This window comes from Lactuca saligna, chromosome 2 (genome assembly GCF_052625555.1).
Source record: "Lactuca saligna cultivar CGN05327 chromosome 2, ASM5262555v1, whole genome shotgun sequence".
NCBI lineage: Eukaryota > Viridiplantae > Streptophyta > Magnoliopsida > Asterales > Asteraceae > Lactuca > Lactuca saligna.
Genome location: NC_136418.1, coordinates 38534676 through 38560297, shown reverse-complemented (window position 1 = coordinate 38560297; position 25622 = coordinate 38534676). Strand labels below are relative to the sequence as shown.

General features: G+C 30.2%; 1 protein-coding gene across 2 annotated transcripts; it reads left to right on the top strand.

Moving 5' to 3' along the window:
* Positions 1–16647: 16647 nt before the first annotated feature.
* Positions 16648–25399, top strand: CYP76G1 (cytochrome P450, family 76, subfamily G, polypeptide 1). 2 transcript variants are annotated; one of them, XM_078979315.1, is made up of 4 exons: positions 16648–16817; positions 22206–22820; positions 22929–23203; positions 24578–25399. In XM_078979315.1, the coding sequence occupies exons 2-4, from the start codon at positions 22286–22288 to the stop codon at positions 25199–25201; spliced, it is 1434 nt and encodes a 477-aa protein (XP_078835441.1). In that variant the 5' UTR covers positions 16648–16817; positions 22206–22285; the 3' UTR covers positions 25202–25399. The 2 variants fall into 2 exon arrangements, with proteins under 2 accessions (XP_078835441.1, XP_078835440.1); XM_078979314.1 differs by having other exon boundaries at positions 16650–16817; positions 22206–23203.
* Positions 25400–25622: the final 223 nt, after the last annotated feature.

Below are 25622 nucleotides of genomic sequence, written 5' to 3'. Positions count from 1 at the left end.
AAGTATGAGAATGTGCATCGATTACAGAGAGCTGAACAAGGCAACAATAAAGAATAGATATTCGTTGCCGAGGACTGATGACATGTTCAACCAACTACAAGGTTCAAGTTATTTTTCAAAGATCGACCTAAGGTTAGGATATCATCAGCTGAAAGTAAGAGAGCAGGATATAGAAAAGACTGCATTTAGAACACGATATGGACACTACGAGTTTTTAGTTATGTCATTTGGACTAACCAATGCTCCAGCAGCATTCACGGATTTAATGAACAGTGTTTGTAATCCGTTCCTAGATAAATCTGTGATAGTGTTCATAGATGACATTCTGATTTATTCGAAAAACCAAGAGGAGCATGGCAAACACTTGAAAGAAGTGTTAGAAGTATTGAAGAATGATAAGTTGTATGCTAAGTTCTCCAAATGTGACTTTTGGATTCGAGAAGTCCAATTCTTTGGTCACGTGGTCAACCAAGAAGGGATAAGGGTTGATCCAGCAAAGATTGAAGCTGTGATGAAGTGGGAAAAACCGAAAAGTCCCATGGAGATCCGAAGCTTTTTGGGATTAGCTGGATATTACCGAAGGTTTATCCAAGGCTTTTCTTCGATCGCTACTCTATTAAGAACTTTGACCCACAAAGGAGCTACTTATGCTTGGAATGATAAGCATAAAGAAGCATTCGAGAAGCTAAAGAAGAAGCTATGTGAAGCTGTTAGATGCCATTTTATGCATCTTTTAGGGTAGTTTTCATTATCATTTTAGCATCATATTTTGTACATTTTCATGTCATTTAGATAAATAATGTTCAGCTCATGTATTTCGTTAGAATTCCCGTACTGCTCATGTTTTATGTCAATTTCAGATAGTTCAAGTGGAGCAATGCTTTGGGAGCAGTTGGATGCATGTTTGGAGCTTAAAATGGAGCTTGGAACTTATGGAAGGAATGATTGCAAGGTGTTTTGGTCAAGAAACATTCGATTGAATTGATCACATGAAGATAGAATATACAATCTAAAGTTAAAGGATGTTGTTGGCAGCTTTGACCCTCTGTCAGTGTTTTGACCATATCTCGAGAAACGTAACTCCGATTGACACGATTCAAAATGATCTGAAAAGTAGAAAAAATTTTGGATGTCAAAGGCATAACCTGCGATCGCATGTTATCTCCTTGCGATCGCAGGTGACCCTTTGTTTTGTTAAAATTAAGGTTTTTTGTAAGTACTTTTATTTTTAAATTTTTTTTATCAAAACTAAACATGGTTTTAAGCTTATTTGTTTTGTTTTTTTTCGTGTTAAAATTTTTTTTTGTATATTATTTAATTTTTTGTATATTTTTAATTTTTTAATTTTTGTTTAATTTTTCAGTAATTTAATAACTTTTTTTTTGACATTTTAAAAAAAAATATGAATATATCAGAGTATATTATAATTTGACTTTTGAATTTTCTTTTCTTTTATATATATATATATATATATATATATATATATATATATATATATATATATATATTAATAATTTTGGTTATTTATGACTTTTTTAATGTATTGTTATTATTCAAGTAAATAAAAATTTTTAACTTTAAAAGAATTAAAAAAATATAAAGAAAAAAAATTGGACGAAAAATACAAAAATAAATATACTGAAGGCTCAAATAAATAATAAATAAATTTGCATATAAATTTTACATGATTTATTATTTTCATGTGTAAACTTAATGTCAACATGATTACACAAAAAAAAATACAAAAAATTGAAAAAAAACTTAAAACCCACTCATTTTTTTTGAAGTTATAGTTGTTTTTTATTTACTTGAATCAAAATAAAAATAAATCATTAGAAAAACATAGATAACCAAAATTACAAAAAAAAAAAAAAAAAAAAAAAAATGAAAAAAAAATTGAAAAAAAAACTTAAAGGCTAAAATTGTAATATACTCTAATACATTTATATAGTTCACACTTTTTGGTAAATGATAAACATCCCAAATTATAATAAAAATACAAAACATAAAAAAACTCAAATACCAAAATTGTAATATACTCTAATATATTCATACATTTTGTACTTTTTGGAAAATGCTAAAAAACGTTTTCGAATTGATGAAAAAAAAAAAAAAAAAAAAAAAACTTAAAACCAAGTTTAGTTCTTACTAAAAAAAATCAAAAAATCAAAAATATTAGTATATAAAAAAACTTAGTTATAATAAAAAAAATTAAAAAGAAAATTTTAATCTTTGAGGTCTCATGTAGGATGATTAGCATGCCACGTAAGCATAGAAACCTATAACCAACTATAGGAGGTCGTAAGGGGTAAAACAAATTAAAACTCAAGCTTTAAGCAGATCTTCGGTGTCTAAACCTAGTCAATTTTGATACTTTGATGATCAAATAAATCAAAACTACTTTATTATAGCAACTCACTTTCATTTTTTTTCTATTATATCATTGTATTTTAAAATTTTTATCCAATTATAAAATTATCATGAATTTACAAACCAATTTTTACTATTATAATTGTGTAAAAATTTCAAAGTAGTACGTGGATAAAATTTAAAAGGACAATGCTATAACTGGATAAAAATTTTAAAATATAATATGCTAATAAGAAAAAAAATTAATAAGACAATGCTACATTTAGTAGATTTTTAGAATTACAATGATAAGAAAAGAAATAAAAAAAAATACATAGCAGTAATATAAGTAAAAGAAATGGACGTCGTTAGTGTTGGTTCTTGGTAAAACCTAGGGCTTTAAGGCTTTTGTAATTTAATCACAAAGATGTTATAGGTAAACTAAATGGGGGCAAGCTCTTTGTTCTCTTTTGTTTCTTTTTGCCCAACTTGGTAATTTTCAATTGTTTGGTAATTTTGATATTTATCTTGTCTTTATGACTTTTTTATGGTTTTTCTTTACGAATAGTTTCTTTTTATCAGTTTAGAAGAGTCCATATGAGTTATGTTGGTTTAAAGAAGACACACAAGTTTTCTGTGTATTTCAGTTTTGTGGAGATCCCATGGGTCTCAGATTTTCGGCCCCTATTAAGCATTATGTTACAAGTATTCTTGTTTGCCAGTTTTCTTTTATCCAAAAAAAAAAAAAAAAAAAAAAAGATCAAAGTGGACAAAATGAGCCTTGCCCAATTTTTTAGTCTATCTATATAGAAGATATCATATGAAAATGTAACCGAATCTTTCATTTGTTTATGCCACTATAATTAGTGAAAAATATGCACTTTTCTTTATAAAATTCTCATAGAACACCATTGTTGGGTGTGTTGGAGAAATTAGGGATTTAGGGACAAAATCCATTACGGGTTTCAAAGAAAAGAATGTTACGAGTAAACTATGTTAGATGGTAATATAGTTCATTTAGGTGATTTTTCGTAGGTGTTGTGATTTACAAAATCAAACACATATCAAAATATGGCTTTATATCATGTTGATGGTTTACATGTTTCATTACTCCCTATAAATGCATGCTAGTTGCTTCCACATTACTCTTGACTTCTTTTGGAACTACAAAATAATATATATTCGTTGCCATTTTCGAGGCTTGAAAAAACAATCTGCTAGGACCATAAATCTTTACATATGTATATGTACATGTACATATGTATTTGTATAAAGACTGATTACCTTCCTAACAATCAGGTCAACATCATTAAGGCCCGTGATTGTAATTTGAATGATTGATCCATTAAAAAAAAAAAAAAAAGTCGGTATGTAGTTTAATAATATTCTTACTACAATCCAAACAAAATCTACATAAGAATAGGTTACTTCATTCTTTTTTAATATGGGGGATGACACCTTATTCAAATTAAATTTCATTTTCAAAGCACTATCATCAAACTTATAAAACAAATTAACAAACCAAGATTGTGTACAAATCTTGTGGATTGTTTTCATCCGTTTTTGCCTCCTCAACATTGGACCACTTCTATGAGGTAAGCTTATTTGATATATTAATTGCTTTCTTAACGTAAAATAATACATTATCTTAATGAAAAATTAATTAATCCTTGTACTCAAATGAAATCACAAAGATTCAATCTTAATAGACCCCACAATTCAACCTATCAACACTAGCCTTTCTATTCAAGGTGCCAATGATAGTGGAATTCACGACTCAATCAAATCTATTTTTACTTGTTTTTTAAGATTACAATAGTTTTCATCATTCGCTGAAATTTCTGTCACTTAGCCCCCTACATGGTCCAATTAGAACAGAAGAATTAGCTTCCTAGAATTCCCTAACATTGTAATAGACGATTAATCAAAAAAATGCAAAATTGTAATTGCTATTAAGGCTTAGATGCTTTAGTTATCTATAATTAGAACAGTTTTATAGATTGCATGTTGTGAAACAAGAGAATTTGTACGATTTAAAGAGATAAACATTGTGTTAATGATGTGTTTGGGAAGCATGTAGAGAGTAGAAACGACATATATAGAGAGAGATCTTTGTATCTGGAAGCCAATAGACGGACGGTTTTCCGATAAGCTCCCCCGAGGCTTTCAGATACTTCACTGCCCGTTTGTGTCGCCATTTTTTATTAGTGAAAACATGTTTCGTTTGTTGTATATATTAAACAACAAAAATTGAAAAAGCGGAAAAGACAGAAAAGCCTTATGGATAAAATAAAAAATGCAATAAATAAATTTGTTGTGCTTATTTATTTACAATTTTTTTTAACTGCGAAGATATATTAAGCACAACAAGACTCTAGTGAGCAACTATACAAAATTACAAAAAAGTGACGGACACTTGAATATTGGACTACCGGTGACCGAAAAAAAAAAAATAGTGGCACTTTTATTTTAAAGGTGTTACGTCTAATAGAAAAAAAAAATTAAACTATCAGGGTGAATCTGATTAGTGGCACAAGACCCATATACTACATAAGTCCGCCAATGAATTCATCAATTAAACCAACCTAAAGATTGATAATTACCTTTATGTTTAATCAAATTATAATTGCAAATAAGGATATCATCTGTCATATGCCGTAACAATCCATCTTTTAGCACTTCGCGCATCTTCCCTTTTGCAAATCACTCTTGCACCAACCCTCTTTTCCCTCTTGACACTCACAAACCTTTGGCGCAACTCATCAGTCTTCGCAGGTGAACTTCGCTTAGACCAACTCTCTTCTCGCAAATACTGTGGCACATCTTCCCCCTTCACATATTTCTTCTTGTGCCACTCCTTATCAGCACCTCCTTCTTCTCCATCTCATCTCTTGCATCATCCAACTCCTCTTACGCCATCTCTTCCTCTCGGTCTTCCTTCCCTTCTCGTAAGCAATTCCTTCTTAAGCCTCCTCTTGCTCGCAGCCTCATCCCTCTGATGGGTTTTGGTCATAAGACATCCTATGTGCTCATACAAACCCTAATGCTTGGATCTAGGTTTCTCTATTGTACATGCTTTGAATCCAAGACTTCAAACCCTAATTATAGTATATGTAATCGATATTAACATATGAATGGGTTTAAGAACATACCTTGATTGTTATAGAGTGATAACAATCCTAATTCCTCCTTGAATTGACTTTGGAATGCTTAGAGTCACAAGTGTCACTCCTCTAATGGCTTACAAACACCAAGAGCAAATGGAGAAGGTATAAGAGAGAGGAGAGAGGTTAGAATTCATCCTTAGGACTTCTTGGGAACAAGTACACTAATTCTAAGGCCTTAGGGTCTTTATATAGGTGTAGAGATAGGGTTTCAGTCATTATCCTTATCTAGTTGCTTATCCACAAAGCAACCATAAGATAAGCCTTGAAAACCCTTATCCTTTATCCTTTGGACGATTTCAAGGATCCTTATCTCCTTGAATTCGTTCAACCCATATTTAGGATAACCATTACCATATTTTGTAACTATCACATAATTACAATTCAGCCCCTCTAGTTTAATTAATTACACTTGATCACAAAATTAATTCCTATTTAATTATTGACCAATATTAATTAAGCAAATATGATTTCTCCTTTAATATATTATTCTTATAACATATTAATAAATCATAATAACCTCTCTCTCTTTATTTATTTCTCCAATCAAGTTGCTTTGGTGAAGGCAACCCAAAAGGACCATGCACCATCGGGTCAAGTACATACCAAAATAGTTATGGACTTAGACACTAATCCAACAGTCTCCCACTTGGATAAGTCTAATAACTATTCTACGTATGACTTCAGATCCTGATCTGCAATCGTAGCTTTCCAAAGCCGCTGTCAACTATGATCCTATCAGATACGCGTGTCCTTAGATAAGGGATCATATATTCCTCCATTCTAGATATCATATGAGATATGATTTCAAACCATTCTCTTTGTACTATATCTCGATTTCCGATTTATGATGATTGACTAATTGAACAAATCAAATTAGCCCTAGCCCGGCCGAGCATTTACGTTTATCATCACTAAACCATCGAGGGGCCCAAAAGATATCGCTTTTATCCTTCTTTGGATAAAAGGAACGGATAAACTTTGATACAATGCTTGCTTGCACTCACCCACCGAATTACACACAACAATATGTTTTATAACACCAAGTTACTGGTGCGTTTACATATTATCAATGTGCAACCGATTTGCAAGATACAACTCACACATCTCGGTTTCAAGAATATAAGATGTTATCGTCTCACCAATCACTCGTGATATAATTCATGGAGTGATCCAAGTGAGCGTGGGTTTAATCCAATGCTCAAATCACATTCGTATGCACTCATGAACGTTGCAGCAAACATTTGCTTATGTCTAATACTTTTCTAGACAATCCACACACCAATTCATGACAGTCTTCATTCATATCTACTTCCAACATATGAACGACTGTGGCCCGTTCGAATAATTCGATTATTCTTAATAAACTCAATTATTCTGGAAGTCAAAACATGCAAGGTGAAACACAAGAATAATACTAATCCCATAAATGAAACTCCTTTTATTTATCACCCTACCGATTACTCATTATTTGTCGTTTCGGGTAATCAACTTCTTACTTGAATTATTACACTTGTCCCATGCTCCTAGCATGCACACAATGTTTACCTATGGTTCTTACTTTGTGAAATAGACAAATTGAACACATTTCCAATCATTCTCATTTTACAACTCCAAATCCTTTTTCATAAGTGTAAGAATATCAAATTCTTGCTACTTATAGAATACGCTAGATTCTAAAACTTTATGCAACGATCCTTTCGTAATGTCACTGCACCAAAGTCACAAAGACTATTGCCAATGATATTGCAAAGTCCTCTATCGGAGATTGTTACAAGACAATTCCTTAGATATGATGTCTCTCACTCAAAGTACATTCCTTTGAACATCCTTTTGCATAAAAGTTTCTAATCTAGACATAGATTTTCAATATTTACTTCCTTATATGAACACGCTTCCATATCTTTTCTATTTGTAATGATGTCTATATGGTCCATCCAATATGGAAACATTTCCATATTTTCCAATACTATACTTCCAACTACTCACAAGGGATCAATCCTCGTCGAACTTTGGATTGTCTTTTGATAGTTGTTTAATTATTTTAGTCAAAACCAATTCTAGTCCCTTTTCCCTCTAAATGCGCTAGACATTTGGAAAATTTTAGAATGGTCAAACATTAAAGCATTTGCAATCGATCCTATACCCGAAGCGTATGGGACACGACGCATAATGTTTTATTTGCTATGTTCTCAAAATTCGAATTGTGAAAACGAATTCCATAATCATAATCGAAATTTTAAGAACACACTATGTACCTTTGGCTAAGTTTATTAACATTTCTCAACCTAAGCCTTTAGATTTGAAATGAAGCATAATATTCTCTCCTTTAATTATAGCAAAACAACTTTACAACCCTTACGACTTTGCAAGGTATAACTCTTGTTTTTCCATAATTAATATTGCCAACTTGCGATACTTTCCATAATAATCATACAATCATAACTTTTATGCTCCCACTATCATGATGATTACTATAAAACATAACACTTATGCTCCCACTAGCTTCGACATGTATTCATAAACATCTTAACTTTCAGAAAGACAATACCTATTGAATTTCTTAAGTCCATGTTTCTAATACTTAATGCTTTGATAATCTTTTATCAAGGCCTCTTAAGCTTATACACCTTTGCTTTAGATAGTTCATATGTGTGTCTAAACTATTAAGACTAATTGCCAAACCTCACAATTCAAATTATGGAAAGAGATACCGTAACCATGATCGAATTCGAGAATGCAATTTTACAATCACTATCTTCTTAAAATCTTTCTTAGTGAAAGCATTTCCTCACAATCATTTTCATGAAGGAGGAAATCTTATGACACTTAGATTTAAATGGTGTATATGTTCCTATCCATGTGAATTTGTTAAAACCAGAGTTTACGACAAATTCAAACTTATATGGACCGAACTCTTTTAATCTTGATTTCTTGCCTTATGGTAGCACAGCTGCCCACCACGTCTTCCAAGTAGTTAAACAGCTCACCTTTTCCTATCAATGTACCTTTCATTGATTTAGGTGCTTTGCCTTTTATGCGTTCAAAATGAGTACTCATAGGACTCACATGCATAATTAACTCAATTGGAACAACACAGAATCAAAATATTGTCAATACGATAGGTTGTAAACCTCAACTCGTGTGCTAGTGATGATCGATAAGGTTTATTTGATTTGTTCTTGAACCCTTTCAAGACCATTAAGACTCCCACTGACTCCTTGACATATAAGATTCTCTTGTCAATAAACATTTGTTGACAACCAAATATTCAAGAGTTAGTGTAGCTTTTATCAAAACACTTCATAAATTGGTCCTAGTTGGCCTTTGTCTTATCCAAGACATCACAACTTTCCACATTTGATGAATGTTATAAACCTTTAATACTTTTTACTCATTGTCACAATCTTAACTTTAAGACTTGTTATTGGAACGAAGTATGATAGACTTCTTGATTTAACCATTTCTTCAATCCTTGATTCCTCTTCTTAAACATACAATTGTACTAAGACTTACTTAGAGGATCAATTGAGATATGGTTCTTAATCATTAAGACCCATTATAAAGCATAAAAGCTACTCTCCCTTCTTCTTAGAATGGAGAACCTTTTATCTTTCTGCCTACTTGATTCTTCTTATTCGTTCTACTATTGATCTAAACCCTTTAATCAATTCAGAATTACACTTAATCTTGTAAGTGTAATCATATTTACTAAGCCTTTAGTAAATCATGACGAATATCTTTGTTACTCTTATGGTGAACTTGATCAACACACAACTTTGTGTACTTGATCTCCTAGTCCTTCACTTGATACTTTGTCAACGAATTTGTCTAATTTCCAAATATGAAATTTCTCATTCATCATGCAACCAAGTTGCGTGATTCCAAATTTCAGTCCAATTGAAACTTTGGGCGATGAGAAACTCTCCCTATTTGGAAAATTCTCGACATTTCCATAAATAACATAACTAAGAATCATATCCATTCGTTGTAGAAATATGCAAACATCAATTTTCATAACGATTTCATTGCAAGGAAGTAAACAAATAAATAAATAAGTCAAACAAAGTTTATTTTATTTATAAAAGCAGCGGAAAAACATTTGTCCTTACAATGCAAATCTATTGAAAACTATGTAAAAGGAAAATTTCTAACAACTCTATCATAACTATCTAAGCTCAAAATCCAATCTTTAAGTCCATGTGATCGAGATCCATTTCTTGTGATTAGATTCATCTTGCTCTTTCACCAAGCTTCCTTTCTTTTCACCGATCCTGCAAAACATTCAAATGCAATCTTATCACATCATGTATTTGAATCAATGAATAGGAACTTAACGAAGTTAGATAGTGGATTTTACCTGAAGCGTAGTCATACTTTTGACTCTCCCATCTCTTAGATCTCTTAGGTAAATAGGGAAACTTCATCTCCAATGCCCCTTCTCTTGGCAATAAAAGCAAATTGACTCTTTTGGAACAACACATGGAACTACTTCAGACATCGCCTTTCTCTTATGATCAAACTTTTCGATCATTGCATGTCTTTCATTGCCATTGTCTATATCCATAGAGGTCTTTAAGGCAGATTCACCAATCAACTTTGCTTTTCTATTGCGCCAAACCATTGCTGATTCAGTAGCAATAAGCATATAGGTGAGATCCATAAGGGTCACGTCGTGGTTCATCATATAGTACTCTCTTACGAACTCACTATACGAGTTAGGAAGTGACTGAAGAACCCAATCAACAACCATCTCTTCACCGAAAACGGATCCCATCATTCTTGACCTATCAATGTGTGACTTCATCCCTAAGACGTGTGCACACACCGACTTTCCTTCTTTATGTTTACTTGCCAAAAGGGATTGAGTGATATTGAACCTTTCAATTTTACAATCTTGTGGGTTATGGAGAATAATTGGAGGAAAAGGAGGAAGTGAAGCATGATTTCTTGTTCCTCGATCGAATCGTGGAATATCATTTTCATGTGGAATGCTTGTTCCACGGGATTTGGGAAGACCATAGTTGTCGAACTTTGACATCTACAAAACGGGAGAAAACAAATTCAAGTTAGTTGATCGATTGAGTCCTTAGTAAATCACCCAAATGAAATACTAAAGCTAGGACGCAACACTATATTCTACAACTCGGGAGAGGGATGCCGTAACCCTAATTGCAGAATATTTGAAGGTAAGTGAATGACGATTCACTAATTTCCACCATGAAAAACGAAAAAATAAATTTAAGTTTTAAATCTATGAAAACTCCTAGATCCTTTGAGATTCATTGAACATTTCAATGGCATGTTTAAATCTTGATATGCCCCTCTTGTTTGTGACTGGGATGCCGAGGATCACAAAGCGGGTGTGAATAACCATGCAAACTTACATGGTGCCCTCACATGTTACAATCACCCATTCGATGTGCCGGTAAACCACACACGCTCCACCGAACTATGACAAACATTGAGTCACCCTTTGCAACCTTTTCTTAGAACAATTTAGTGTGCCGGTAAACCACACACGCTCCACTAACGTCTTCGCAAGGGCACAAAGTGTAATTTCATGGAATTGCATCAATTCACTTTTGCCTAAGTAACTAAGATTGGGAATTAGAAAAACATTTAGTTACTTTGTATTTCATTATACTTATAATGGAAGGATTCGTCCTATCCTACCCGTTCGGCTAACGACCCTCCACTAGTCAAGAGTGCGGTGGGTAAGAGTGGATACCCATTCAATCGCTAGTTTATAGGCAATTTCCTTAAACACCCCTTATAGACCAGCTTCGTGAATGAGGCCTACTAACGGTAAGACTGACTTTTACTCATATATATATATATATATATATATATATATATATATATATATATAATGTTACACTTTTAATGTTATATATATATAGTATAGGGTGCATTTCATACTTTTAAAATACTATGTGGTTAACTTTAACAATTACACTTTTAATTCAATTAAAAGGTTAACCTAAACTTTTATGGATTTATTAAATCTCTTTTAATTATACTCCTTAATTAATTAATAAAACCATAAGGGTGTATTTGAACTTTTCAAAACTAGGGTTTTAGAATTTAACATTCCTAATCAACTTTTAATCAACTTTTAAATTCCAAAACTTGAGGGCAAGTTTTGAAACATTTCAAAACAATTTAGTTTGAATCTATCTTAAAATTTCGAATTTATTACATTTAAATTTAAAATTTTAAATATTAAAACTCTTGATTTAATAATTATCTTAAATTAGACTATTAATTTAATTATTAAATCATAAGGGATTATCTAAATAATGAGGATAATTACCATTTATACATTTAAGTTATCCTAATCCTTTAATATCTATATAGATTTCGAAAATATGGATGGATAATGCAAGATCTTGAATTACCATATATAACAATTAAAGGATAATTACAAGATATGGGATAATCCAAATCCCTAAAAATTAGGATCTTATCTTGGGGAGGAGGCAAATTTCGAAAAACAAGGGATTATAACAAACCCTAGATTTCGAAATTTAAGGGTTTAAGGAAAGGATTTGAAGATCTTATTCAAACTCTTGCAAATTAGGGTTTGCAAACCCTAATCTCGAAAAACCCTAGCCTCTTAGGGTTTATTGGTAATAAACCCTAATATATCAAGTTCATACAATTGAAACCAAACCAATGGCTCTGATACCACTGATGGGTTTTGGTCATAAGACATCTTATGTGCTCATACAAACCCTAATGCTTGGATCCAGGTTTCTCTATTGTACATGCTTTGAATCCAAGACTTCAAACCCTAATTATAGTATATGAAATCGATATTAACATATGAATGGGTTTAAGAACATACCTTGATTGTTATAGAGTGATAACAATCCTAATTCCTCCTTGAATTGACTTTGGAATGCTTATAGTCACAAGTGTCACTCCTCTAATGGCTTACAAACACCAAGAGCAAATAGAGAAGGTATAAAGAGAGAGGAGAGAGGTTAGAATTCATCCTTAGGACTTCTTGGGAACAAGTACACGAATTCTAAGGCCTTAGGGTCTTTATATAGGTGTAGAGATAGGGTTTCAGTCATTATCCTTATCTAGTTGCTTATCCACAAAGCAACCATAAGATAAGCCTTGAAAACCCTTATCCTTTATCCTTTGGACGATTTCAAGGATCCTTATCTCCTTGAATTCGTTCAACCCATATTTAGGATAACCATTACCATATTTTGTAACTATCACATAATCACAATTCAGCCCCTCTAGTTTAATTAATTACACTTGATCATAAAATTAATTCCTAATTAATTATTGACCAATATTAATTAAGCAAATATGATTTCTCCTTTAATATATTATTCTTATAACATATTAATAAATCATAATAACCTCTCTCTCTCTTTATTTATTTCTCCAATCAAGTTGCTTTGGTGAAGGCAACCCAAAAGGACCATGCACCATCGGGTCAAGTACATATCAAAATAGTTATGGACTTAGACACTAATCCAACACCCTCCTCGTGAGCAACCCCTCTTAAGCCCTGTCATTGGCACTTCCATCTCGCTCCCCCTCCTTGCGCCATCTTTTTTTCTCTCTTCTTTTTGAGATTTTCTTTTTCTTGAATTAAACATCCACTTTTAAAAATAAATAATAAATAAATGATAATTTCTTTTATTATTATTTTTTTTCTTTTTAAATCTTAGTATTTATCTAATTTCAAAAGATATCTACATTTTTTTAAAAACATATTTTGAAAGTGCCATTATATATATATATATATATATATATATATATATATATATATATATATATATATATATATATATTAAAAGAATCCTTTTTTAGAACAAAACTTTTCTTTCAAATTATTTTTGATATATTATAGTCATTTAAGGTCAAGAATTAGCAACTTTGTTTTATCATATCATTTGTCGATATGATTTAGCAAAATATCAAAGTTGTTATTTATTTTTCCGTTTGTAGAAAAAGATCAAGTTTTTCACTCTTATTCAATACTTGATTTTTTCTTCAAACTTCTATCCTAAATAAAACACATCACGAGTTTGCATATTATTCATATCTATTAATTCATTCTCCTATCTTGACAAAACAAAATTAATTTTTGTCTAGATTACGCAAATTCGAACATATTTATTTCAAATCGGAACTTGATTAGAAGTTATACTACAATTCCAAAAAGCTTTTTACATTACTAATCAATTTCAAATCTTTTTTTATCAACTTTTTTATTTTTTTTTATTTTTTTTTTGTTTTTTGTTTTTTTACAATTGTCATATTGACAGTTCAAATTATTCGTTAACAAAATCATTCAAGTTTGAGGAACACGTTCTCTCGAATTATTTTTCAAAGTTTTTTGTTTATTTGTGTCTGCTTCCACATAAAATTTAATTGAAGCAGAGGGGGAAAATGTTAAATCTATTATTCCTTGTACACACTTTTTAAGACTCCTTATTTTAGTAACTATCACATAGGGGAAAACTATTGAAAATATATTTATGTGATTGCCACTTGAAATAAGTTGAGTATTGATTTACACTTTCTAACAAACACTATCAGAATGTTTCGGGTTGGAAAGATCTTGACGATTCAACAAGTGTTTGAAGAATTAGATGTTTGAGCACTTGTAGCTTATATACAACACTTAAAGTGAACATGGAACAGTAGCTGTACACATGGAGCAGTTGTTGTTAACATGGAGCACTTGTTGAACATGAAGCACTTGTAGAGAGCAATTTTGATCATTATGATCTCAGATGACACATCTAGATGATATGTGAAGCATCAAGATGTTGATAGATCAACATAAATACTTGGTGAATGCAATTTAGTAGAGGAGTCAAATGACCACCTACTGTGTGTATGTCACTTTGCCAAAGCTACTTGGGAATGGAGATTTAGATGGTGTGGTATTTCGATGCCCTCATTTGATAAAGTATCTGAACTTCTAGAATTTGTGGCAACATGGGGGAACTGTCCAAAAAAGAAAAAGGTATTGGTGGTTATCTGCTATGGTACGATGTGGTGTCTGTGGAAAGCGATAAATGATAGAACCTTCAATCAATCAAGGATTGTATCTACAAAGATTGTGGATATGGTTCAGTCATCGGTGTTCATGTGGTTTAAGCATAGAAGCATTATGAAAGTTTATAAATTGATAGATTGGTGTATTAGTCCACTTATGTAAAGCACTATAGGGGAACTTGATATTCTATATTGTGGTGGAGACTGTTTTTCTGTATTCCTACCTTGTTATGTGAGGCTGGGTTTTCTTCTTTTGTTTTTTTCTTAAAAAGATTGTTGGTTCAAAAAAAATTAAGATAGATATTGTAAAATAAAACAAAAAAAAATTGAATTATAATAAATAGGGCCAAGTATGAATAGAGACAACTGTTAGCGAAAAGAATCATACATACTTATAAAGCTAACATTTTTTCTTGAATCTCATGCATTTGAAACCCCCAATTTTAACTTCCTCAAACCACATCTATTTGAAACCCCCTTTTAACTAATGCAACTCAAAAGTTTTCTTACTTATGATTTAACACTCAAAGTTTTATAACTTATATTATGTTTAATTAGCATTTAGTGAAAAGTTCACTATAAAAAGGTCAGTCTTTTGGGAAGACATACATAAAAATCATATAAAATTTCAGAAAGAAAACAAACTTAATGGTTTTTGTGTTGAGTTAAGGTCTTATGACCACTTTTGGAAATATGCTATCATATTATAGCTTTTAATTTGTAAGTTTGTTATACTAATTCATTTTTATATTTTCTTCAATTTTGGATTATTGTAATAAAGTCGTTGTATATTGTAGTTTAATCGTTAATATATTGATCATATGTTATATAGGTTGATTTCAAAAATATTTAGTTAAATATTTTAAATATTTTTTGTTTGTTTTGTAATTATATCGTTTCAAAAAGATAATTAATTAAAACTCATAATTATGTTATATTTTCCATCTCTCTCTCTCTCTCTCTATATATATATATATATATATATATATATATATATATATATATATATATATATATATATATATATATATATAATACAAGTCAAAACAATTCAACCAAAATTTATTTAAAATCTAATATTTCAAATGCTTTTTAATAATGATTGTAAAAATTTCAACAACATGTGTTACTTAATTGATTGATTAATAAAAATATTAATGTTTTGAAAATCCTAACTCTTAAACTTATCTTATTTAATTTGTTAGTTAACCAAAATATTTTTCTTACATAAATATAACATTTTTATGTTTGATTACTCATATTTGTTTATGTAATTAGAAAACAAGGTGTACATAGAATGACTACTTCAATTTCACATAGGAATCGATACCACTAGAGGGTATGTTGTCTTTAACTGGTGGTATGAGATCCACATATCCTTTTTAATTATTTATATTATTGTTTCGTAATATCTATTTTATATTTCTATTCACCTTAATTTTTTAGGTACAAATTAAGGAAGAAGATTATCGGCGCAGCAACATAAAATCAAACGTACGTCTTGCAAAATATGTAATTAAAATTAAATATCATATTTACTAATCGACTTATTTTAAATCTCTTGATGACATTTATGTATAATGATATATTTTGTATGACTTCACTCTTAGTTTCAATGTTTAATATTTGAAAGTTCATATACGAAACCTTGGATGTTTTGGTGTAATATAAATAGTGTAATACAAAGTTTATTAGTTCAATATTGTTTATTAATAACTCATTCAAAAGAATTTATTTCTTACTTTATCCAAAAAATATAACTGGACATAAGAAAAGTAGATTATATTAATGTTATACAAAAACTTATAATATATATTGAATATTATAAAAGTAAAAGTAAAGTTTATAAGATATAGACTATATTAGGTAATATCAAAATATAAGTTGATAGATTTTTATGTGATTTGATAATTCGCTTAATGCACAAAACATGACTACAAACATAAATTTCAACGTATTTCTATTTTTTTTTTCATAATTATTTTAACCACTTAAAATTCATTATTGCGTAACGCGCAATGTTAAGCCTAGTGAATAATATTTAGGTTATAAAGTCAGATCCCTCACTTGGAACACAATGAGTGGACAACTTATGGAGCGTGTGATTAGTGGAATGATGGTTGTTAATTAATAAATTAAACCCCTTTGGTTTGCTCTATAAATACCCTCATTACAACACCCCTCAGTCTATAATCAAACTCAATATCTAAAACAAACTATTTATCCCTTGAGAATTTGGAACAACATAAAGGCAATATGATGATGAAGGTATGTATTTCATTTCGTTTTCAAAGTGAAAATTTCTTTGCTTAGATTACTTTCTTTTTCATTTTTGGAAACGGAAGCCTTTATTTTTCTTTTCTTAAATAAATATACTTTGAATTACTATTAATCTTTGTTAATAAATGTCATTGCGCTTGTCGATGTAAACAACTAGAGTGAGCGCAGGCAGATCATGTGACCTTGCTCTATGATCTTTTTACACACACTAACACACACATATAGAACACTGATTTTTTAGCACTCAATATGTCACATGCATTTATCGACAAACATATTTGTCGCTAAAGTTTTCCTTAAAATAAGTTATGAAGGGCATGTCTTCATTTAGTAGTGAATTATTCGTTGGATTTTTGGACGAAATTATCGATGAAATACCCCACACGGTAAGTTAACTATACCTTTTACTCAATTGGTGTTTTAAGGAGATGAATGTGGCAACACCATATTTTATCTATTTTATCTGTTTGTATTTTACAACAAAAGAAATTAAATATTCTTCTACTTTTGTTCCTATAAATTTTTCTATCCAATTAAATGATGACATGTATCATATTAGTATATTAAAATATCATTAAATGATACACATATCACTATTTAATTGAGCAGCATAATTTATAGGAATATATTGTTAACAATACATCTAATATTAATACAAATGCAAATAAATTATAAAAGATAGTTATTTTTTTAACAACTTAGAAATTATATATATATATATATATATATATATATATATATATATATATATATATATATATATATATATATATATATATATATATATATAACCATGGCGAGAAAACTAATGGAGAATGAAAAACAAAACCATCTTCCTTAACAGTGACAGTCAAGAGTGGACACCACACCTAATTAGTCCCAAACAAAGTTGACAATCAATTATGAATTATGCAAGTAACTATTGGTATTTAAATCAATATTGCAATTATAAGAATAACTTAGCATAACTTTCTGGAATTATGTGTATACCATTTTCTAAAATCCGTGATTTGGACCATATAAATATGAGGTATCATTAAACCATACTTGAGATGATTCAAGAAAAACTAATCTCGATTACAATATTCAGATAATACGGAATACATTGTTTTGTTTAATGTTCTCTACACAAACATGCAAAAAACTTGATGTAAAAAAAATATGTTCTGCAAACAAAAGTCAAAATATATGTAAATATGAAACTAGTTATTTTCAATTAAGAATTTGATGGGAAAATTGAGTCTCATAAGAACATGCACTTCGATCACACAAAGGGTGCTGCCAGATGACCTGTGTGTTCCTAAGATTAAGTTAGTTTATTTGAGTATGTATTCCACACCTTTGGCTCATGTTATAGCTAATATAAACTCAACTTCTCTAAAATTAATTTGAATTATATTAAGTGGCTTGATGACACTAAAAGTAGCTTGGTGACACTAAAATTTCGATACCCCAATTTTGTTAAGCAATCAAACCCATAAATCATTTTTATTGGTAAAATCATATCTTCTAGACGTTTTGTCTTATCCTCACCTTCTTTAGACTTAATTTATCAAACCCACAACTATTGTCTATCATCTTAAATTTTCTCCTCTACTCCTAATTAACCATTTCATTTTCAATTTCATCAACCATAGATGTTCTTCTTTTCCTTCCCAGCCCAAAAAGGGCTTTGAAATTTTGCTTAAGAGAGCCATCCTATACCCCGTTTGTCCAATAAAAGTACCATTTCCTACCCTTTTAGCAATAGATAAGTCTTCAAGAAAATCACATGTATAGTACGGACAATGATAAAGTCATTATTTTATTTTTTTTAAACATAAAAAAAAACAAAAAACAAATACAGACAATGTTTTGACCGAAAGGACAAGAAACCAATAATCATTTATAGATTTAATATTTTAGACGGTAATATTTAGAAAAACGCTTATATTTTGTCGTCAACGATAGTCACTTTTTAAATAGAAAATGACAATATAGTATCTTACTATAATTTTATAGTATTATCACAATTTGACAGATAATATTATCTTAATATTATATTCTTTTGGTTAGACAAATGATATTATCTTATTGTAATCTTATTGTATTCTTTCTGTATCTGACAGAAGGGTATTATACTAATATAATAAAATGTTTTCTCTACCTAATGTATAATATTGTATTATTATAATCTTATCGAACTTTTTTATTTCTTATGACAAATGATATTATCTTACTTTAACTTTGTTGTATGTTTTATAAGAGCATATGATATTGTTGTAACCTTACCGTATTCTCTATGTCTCAAATAAGATATCATTTATTTTATATTAAGTGTTCTTTTGTCATTTTTGGATAGATATTTTAATCTTAAAGTAAAGAACATTACAAAAAATCATGTCATATGGAGAGAATATATTTACATAACAATAAAATTATACATTTTCTGAGGGAAAAGAAAATACAGTAAAATTGTAGTAAAATAATCTCTATCATTTTTTTTGTTAAAAAAGCTTGGTTTTATTATTAATGTTCCCGAAATATAGAGATTTTTCTAATGATTACTAGATAGAATTCAAAACTACCGACTAAAATTCCAATCATATTGACGATGTTTTGTCCTTCTTAGTAAACAATTTCTAATATTTTGTCATATTCTAATTAAATAAAATAAATATATAGCTTTATGGTTAATGACATGTCGATTTAAAAAGTTAGTTTAGAAATATATAAAATTTGTCGTTAAAAAAAAAAAGTAAAATAAAAGTGAACCAAAAATATTTGAATTTACCGAAGTTTCGTTATTAGAATCCATATAAATCCCAATCTCACCGATGTACTTATAACAATCAAGAATCCCTTTCCAAGGACATGCAGTCATCCTACTTTGGTGTTCTTGCCTTATTTCTCCCATATACATGGCGAATCTAAAACTTTGAAATATTGAGGGCACTTAATATATATAAAAAAAAAAAAAAAATTGAGGGGAGGGAGAATACATATATATCAATATAAAAAAACATTAAACCATTGGCGGACGCTGATGTGCTCCCAACCTCCTTTGTCTTGTAATACTGAATCATATATATATATATATATATATATATATATATATATATATATATATATATATATATATATATATATATATATATATATATATATATATATATATATATAACCGCATGCCACCGCATTATATATAATTTTGCAATCAAGAATAAAGGCTTTAAAGTAGACACTATAATGGTCTTAAAAGAAAATTATATTGCAGTAATTTCGGAATAGTTTGTTGTGCAATTTTGTGGGATTAATTTTGCTAATCTTTAAAAGTTTATGACTCGGTGCATTCTAACTTCTTTAAAATTGTTCTCAAATATATAGGTTGTTATAAAGAACTTGTAAATTGTAATGCATCGAGTTATAAAATGTATAATAAACAAGAAATGTTATAATACAGGATAAAAGTTTAATAATTGGTTGCGTTAATTAGCAAAATAAAATTACAAAATAGATTGATGACGAATGAAAATGATATTCAGCTACTCATGAACCGCACCTAAACCGAATAAATTAACTGTGCCAACCGCACACATTTAATCGCACAGTATAATACAGTTTAGACCCTTTGCGGTGCGGTTTCTAACAAACACAAACTGCATATTTGACGCGGTTTACAGTTTTAACTATAAACTGCATAACACTGTATCACGGACACCTATACTTTTTAACAAACATCGTTTTTATCAACCAATTTAGCAAATATCGTTTTTAGATGAGATCTTGATTTTAGCTTTCTATTTGCCTCCAAAAAACTTATGTTAATTTGTCAATAAATCCGAAACAAATACAAAATTTGCAAGTAGAGTTCAATGCTTATATATGATGAATTCTTAACATTTAAAAGAAGCTAAGAGCATCCACAATGGGAAGTTTAATAGAAGAGTTGAATGAGATGATATGCCTACTTGTCATTCAATAGATAAAATTCCACCATTGTGAAATACCACCCTGACATTCAATGGATTTGGAGTTCAATGACCATTGAATTTTTCAATGGGAAAAATGAAAGTCTTTAAATAAATATTTTTTTAATATGTTCCATTGAACTTGTAGAGTTTAATGCATTGTGGGATAAAAATGAATAAAATTGTATGAAATACTGAATGATGATGTGACACTCCATTGAACTCTATAGAGTTCAATGCATTGTGAATGCCCTAAATGGAACAGATTAATTTGATTATCAAAGTTCAAATCTTGTGCGAAATATTTAATAAATTATCATTACAAAAAATAAATTAACTTACTAAATTTTTTAACTTTAATTTATCTTGAATATGTGAAAATGATAAAAAAATTACAACCTTATAATAATTTTTTTTTCATCATAAACGTTTAATGGACGAGTATCTCCATATATATATATATATATATATATATATATATATATATATATATATATATATATATATATATATATATATATATATATATATATATATATATATATATATATATCAAGGTTCTAAAAAACTCGCTATGACTCCAAGTCTTATAGTTGCCGCCGAGTTTTAATAAATTTCCGCCTTAAGTTATATATGTATATTAAAACGAATACTAGTAAAAAATATATATACAATTATTAATTATATACAAAATTACCGTTTTATTTCACACTTTACAAACTACGTGACTCGCCATGGATAAAAAAACTTGATTTTTGATATTGCCGATAAATAGTCTTAGGTTATTTAGAACCTTGATATATATAACTAGTTTATAACCCGTGGAAACCACGGTTATAAAATTAATTAAACTTTTATAATAAAAATATATAATTATTAATCAATTGTTTTAAATAAATGATTTTAAATAAATTATTAATTAAGAGATATATCAAAATTTTAAAGTTATTATAACTTCAAATTTAACATATAATTAGCAAATATAAATTTGAATTTTGAAATGGTTGCCTAATATATTTACATAACACATGACATAATATTAATGACGATTTGTATTAGAGTGACACTTATCACAATGAGATTAAATCTATTCATTTATTAGAATAGGATACGTTATAAACGTTGTGTTGTTTCAATTCTTTAATTTGATTTACAGCTATATTTCATAAATTGTCGTTACATAAATTAACTTTATTTATTTTACATTTGGATCCGGGTATATGCAAGGTTAAGGAGGTAATTAAATATTTTCATTTTCTTTGTATATATAATAATGACATGTGGCTACTATATTTTTATTTTTTATTTTTTATTTATTTATTTTTTATTTTATTTATTTTTTTCATTTTGACACTTGTTCTAAAAGGCAAAATGCTATTTGATTTCTCAATTGTAATCTCATCATTATTAAACAATTGTTTTATAGGTTAGTTAATGAATCGATCAGTTTGACAACAACACTACTTGAATTTCTTCAACTCATTCGCCTAACAAAGCAAGCGCCACATGGAATATCACGAGCTGATGGGGTATGTTTTACTTTCATTCATATGCATTCTATGGGTTAATCATCGTCGCCGCATGCACTTGGCTGAGCTCCGCCGGCTACCACCAGGGCCAACACCATGGCCAATAGTCGGAAACATATTCCAGCTAGGCTTTGTAAAGATACCCCACGACTCGTTTGCCCAACTAGCTCACATTCATGGCCCCAACATCATGACCCTTTGGCTAGGCTCCATGTGTACAGTGGTCATCTCCTCAAATGAAGCTGCTCGTGACATGTTCAAGAACCATGATGTGGTTCTCGCTGGTCGAAAGGTCTATGAATGCATGAAAGGAGAATTTGGAGACGAAATAGGCTCCATGATAACTGCACAATATGGGCCAAATTGGCGACTATTGAGAAGGCTTTGTACCACTGAGTTTTTCTTGAACAATCGCCTAGACGCCACATGTAACATTCGTAGTCGATGTATCAATAAAATGGTGAAGTCTATATACGATGTTTGTGGCAATGATGGCTCTAGCATTGATGTTGGTAGGTATTTTTTCTTGATGGCGTTTAATTTGATTGGGAATTTAATGTTCTCGAAGGATCTTTTGGATTTAAATTCAAAGAGAGGAGCAAAGTTCTTTTACCATGCAGGGAAAGTAATGGAATACGGTGGAAAACCTAACGTGGCCGATTTTATTCCATGTTTAAAGTGGCTTGATCCACAAGGCATCAAGAAAAACATGCAATATCATGTACGTGAAGCGTTTCATATAGCTGGAGGATTCATCAAAGAAAGAATGGAAGAGCAAGAAGAGAGTGGTGAAAAAAGAAGAAATGATTACTTGGATGTGCTCTTGGAGTATCGTGGTGATGGTGTTGAAGGACCCTCTATGTTCTCTTCTACAACCATCAATATAGTCGTGTTTGTAAGTCTTTCGAAAAGTTCACATCCATTATGCTAATTCTACAATCATCGTTAAATACTAAAAGTGTTGGTGAATCTATGAATATCACCGAAATAATTCATAAATTGATCATAATTTCATTTGGAGTGAGGTTGATATAATTAAATATATGATCTCATCTTAAAACTTGTAAATTTGTCTATCATTAGAAAATGTGATCATGATTTAACGATCTATGTCGTCTCTAGTGCAAAATGAACGAAATAGTAAAATGAAAATTAGATGTTATCTATGAGTAGTTGACATTAATTTCTATAGCGGAATGAAATTTAGTATAACATATTATAACATTTGTATAACTAGAGTTAAGGTGCCGAAAGCCAATTCATAAATATAGCATCGCATTATTTAAAATGAGGCTTATACTTGAAAAAGGGTTGCACTCTTGATATAAAAAAACAAGCTAAAATGTTTTCGTATTGTGGTAGTTGATAGGTAAACATGATGTCATAGGCTATTAGGAGTAAGTAAAAGGGGTGTTTTTAATGTAAATAAGTGTAGATTGGAAGGAATAGGGAAAAAGTGTTGCACATATAGAATACATGCAACACTAAAGAAAACTGCTTGTGTTGCCCATCTAGAAAAGTTATTGCTTTAGGCCTCATTTTGTAGATAACTGTTGCATTACCTCCATTTTGTTGTAGTGCAAGCTTTGGCCGTTTCTATGTCGTTAATTTTGACCAAATGAAATGACTAATGAGTATCTTGCCTACCAAATAGACAAACCAAAGTAGCAAAATGAAATGAACAAAAGTAGCTTACGTTTATAATGTAACTTGGCATGGGTGTTAAAAAATATATTTTTAATTATCTAAAGACAACATGTGCACATAATGGTCACCATGGGACTAAACCATCAAATAACATTACAACAAATTACATATCTTTTTGTTACCATATAAATTGTTTTTTAAACCTAACTTAATTAATTCCAATAACTTCGGTTGTTTCAATTAGAATCTCAAATCAAAATACAAATTACATTTTGGGGGTGTTTGGCTTAACTTTTTAGAGGCAAAAAGATTTTTTTGGAAAAGCTACAAAAAGTCAAGTTTTCATGACTTTTCCAAAAAATTGATTTTCTTCCTTTGTAAAATCCAAAAGTAGCTTTTAGAAGTCTTTTGTCAAACATCTTTTGCCTATGATCTTTTTCTAAAAGGACTTTTGACCATTTAAAAGTTAAGCCAAACACCACCTTTCTTGAAACATTTTATTCGAAACTGACCCTTGTATCCAACTATGCAAGAGTTGTTTCAGTTAGAATCTCAAATCAAAATACAAATCATATTTTCTTGAAACATTTTATTCGAAACTGACCCTTGTATTATGTGACAGGAAATGTTCACTGCAGGGACTGACACGACAACAAGCACATTAGAATGGGCAATGGCCGAACTCCTCCACAATCCTAACATTTACCAAAAACTAAGAGCCGAATTGAGAAGCATCATTCCCCTAAATGAAAATCTTGAAGAAAAGCACATCGATAATATGCCTTACCTCAAAGCTGTGATTAAAGAGACATTAAGGCTTCACCCACCCCTCCCATTTTTAGTCCCACACATGGCCATGCAATCATGCGAGATGCTAGAGTACACCATTCCAAAGGAAACACAAGTGCTAGTGAATGTGTGGGCAATAGGGCGTGACCCTCAAACGTGGCATGATGCATTGAAATTCAAGCCAGAAAGATTCTTGAATCATGACAAGTTTGTGGACTACAAGGGACAACATTTTGAGTTCATACCATTTGGTTCAGGTCGAAGGATGTGTCCCGCTATACCGCTAGCCTCAAGGGTCCTCCCAATGGCTTTGGGTTCGATTTTGCATAAGTTTGATTGGATTTTGGGTGATGGGATTAAGGCGCATGAGATGGATATGAGCGAAAGAATGGGGATAACGCTTAGGAAATCTATTCCCTTAAAGGCAATACCCATACCATGCAATGGATTTATATGATTATACATCTCATATAAAAAAGAAATAAAAAATATTCTATTGAGAATAAAAGAAATTAACATGTTGAAAATGATTGTAAGCAAAATGCTTTATTGTGTATATAGTGTTGAAAAAGAAAAAAAAAAGAGTAGAAAAAATAGTGAGTACTGTAACAACATGCAAGTAAAATGTTCTATAATATATTTGAAGGATTGTTTATGAGCTCGATGATTTTGTCTAACGGTTTAGTCATCATAAGGAAGATTTAAGGAAAATAAACATGACGAAAATGCATTGCAAGAAAACAATATTTTAAGGAGGACAAAGATCCTCGCTATAGACCCTAATTTCCTCCTCGTAGCTCCTAAGCAAGTATGTTTGTCAATGTAAGTGATGGGCTTATTGGTTCATGTCTATATCTTAGAAAGACCTCGCCGAAAGA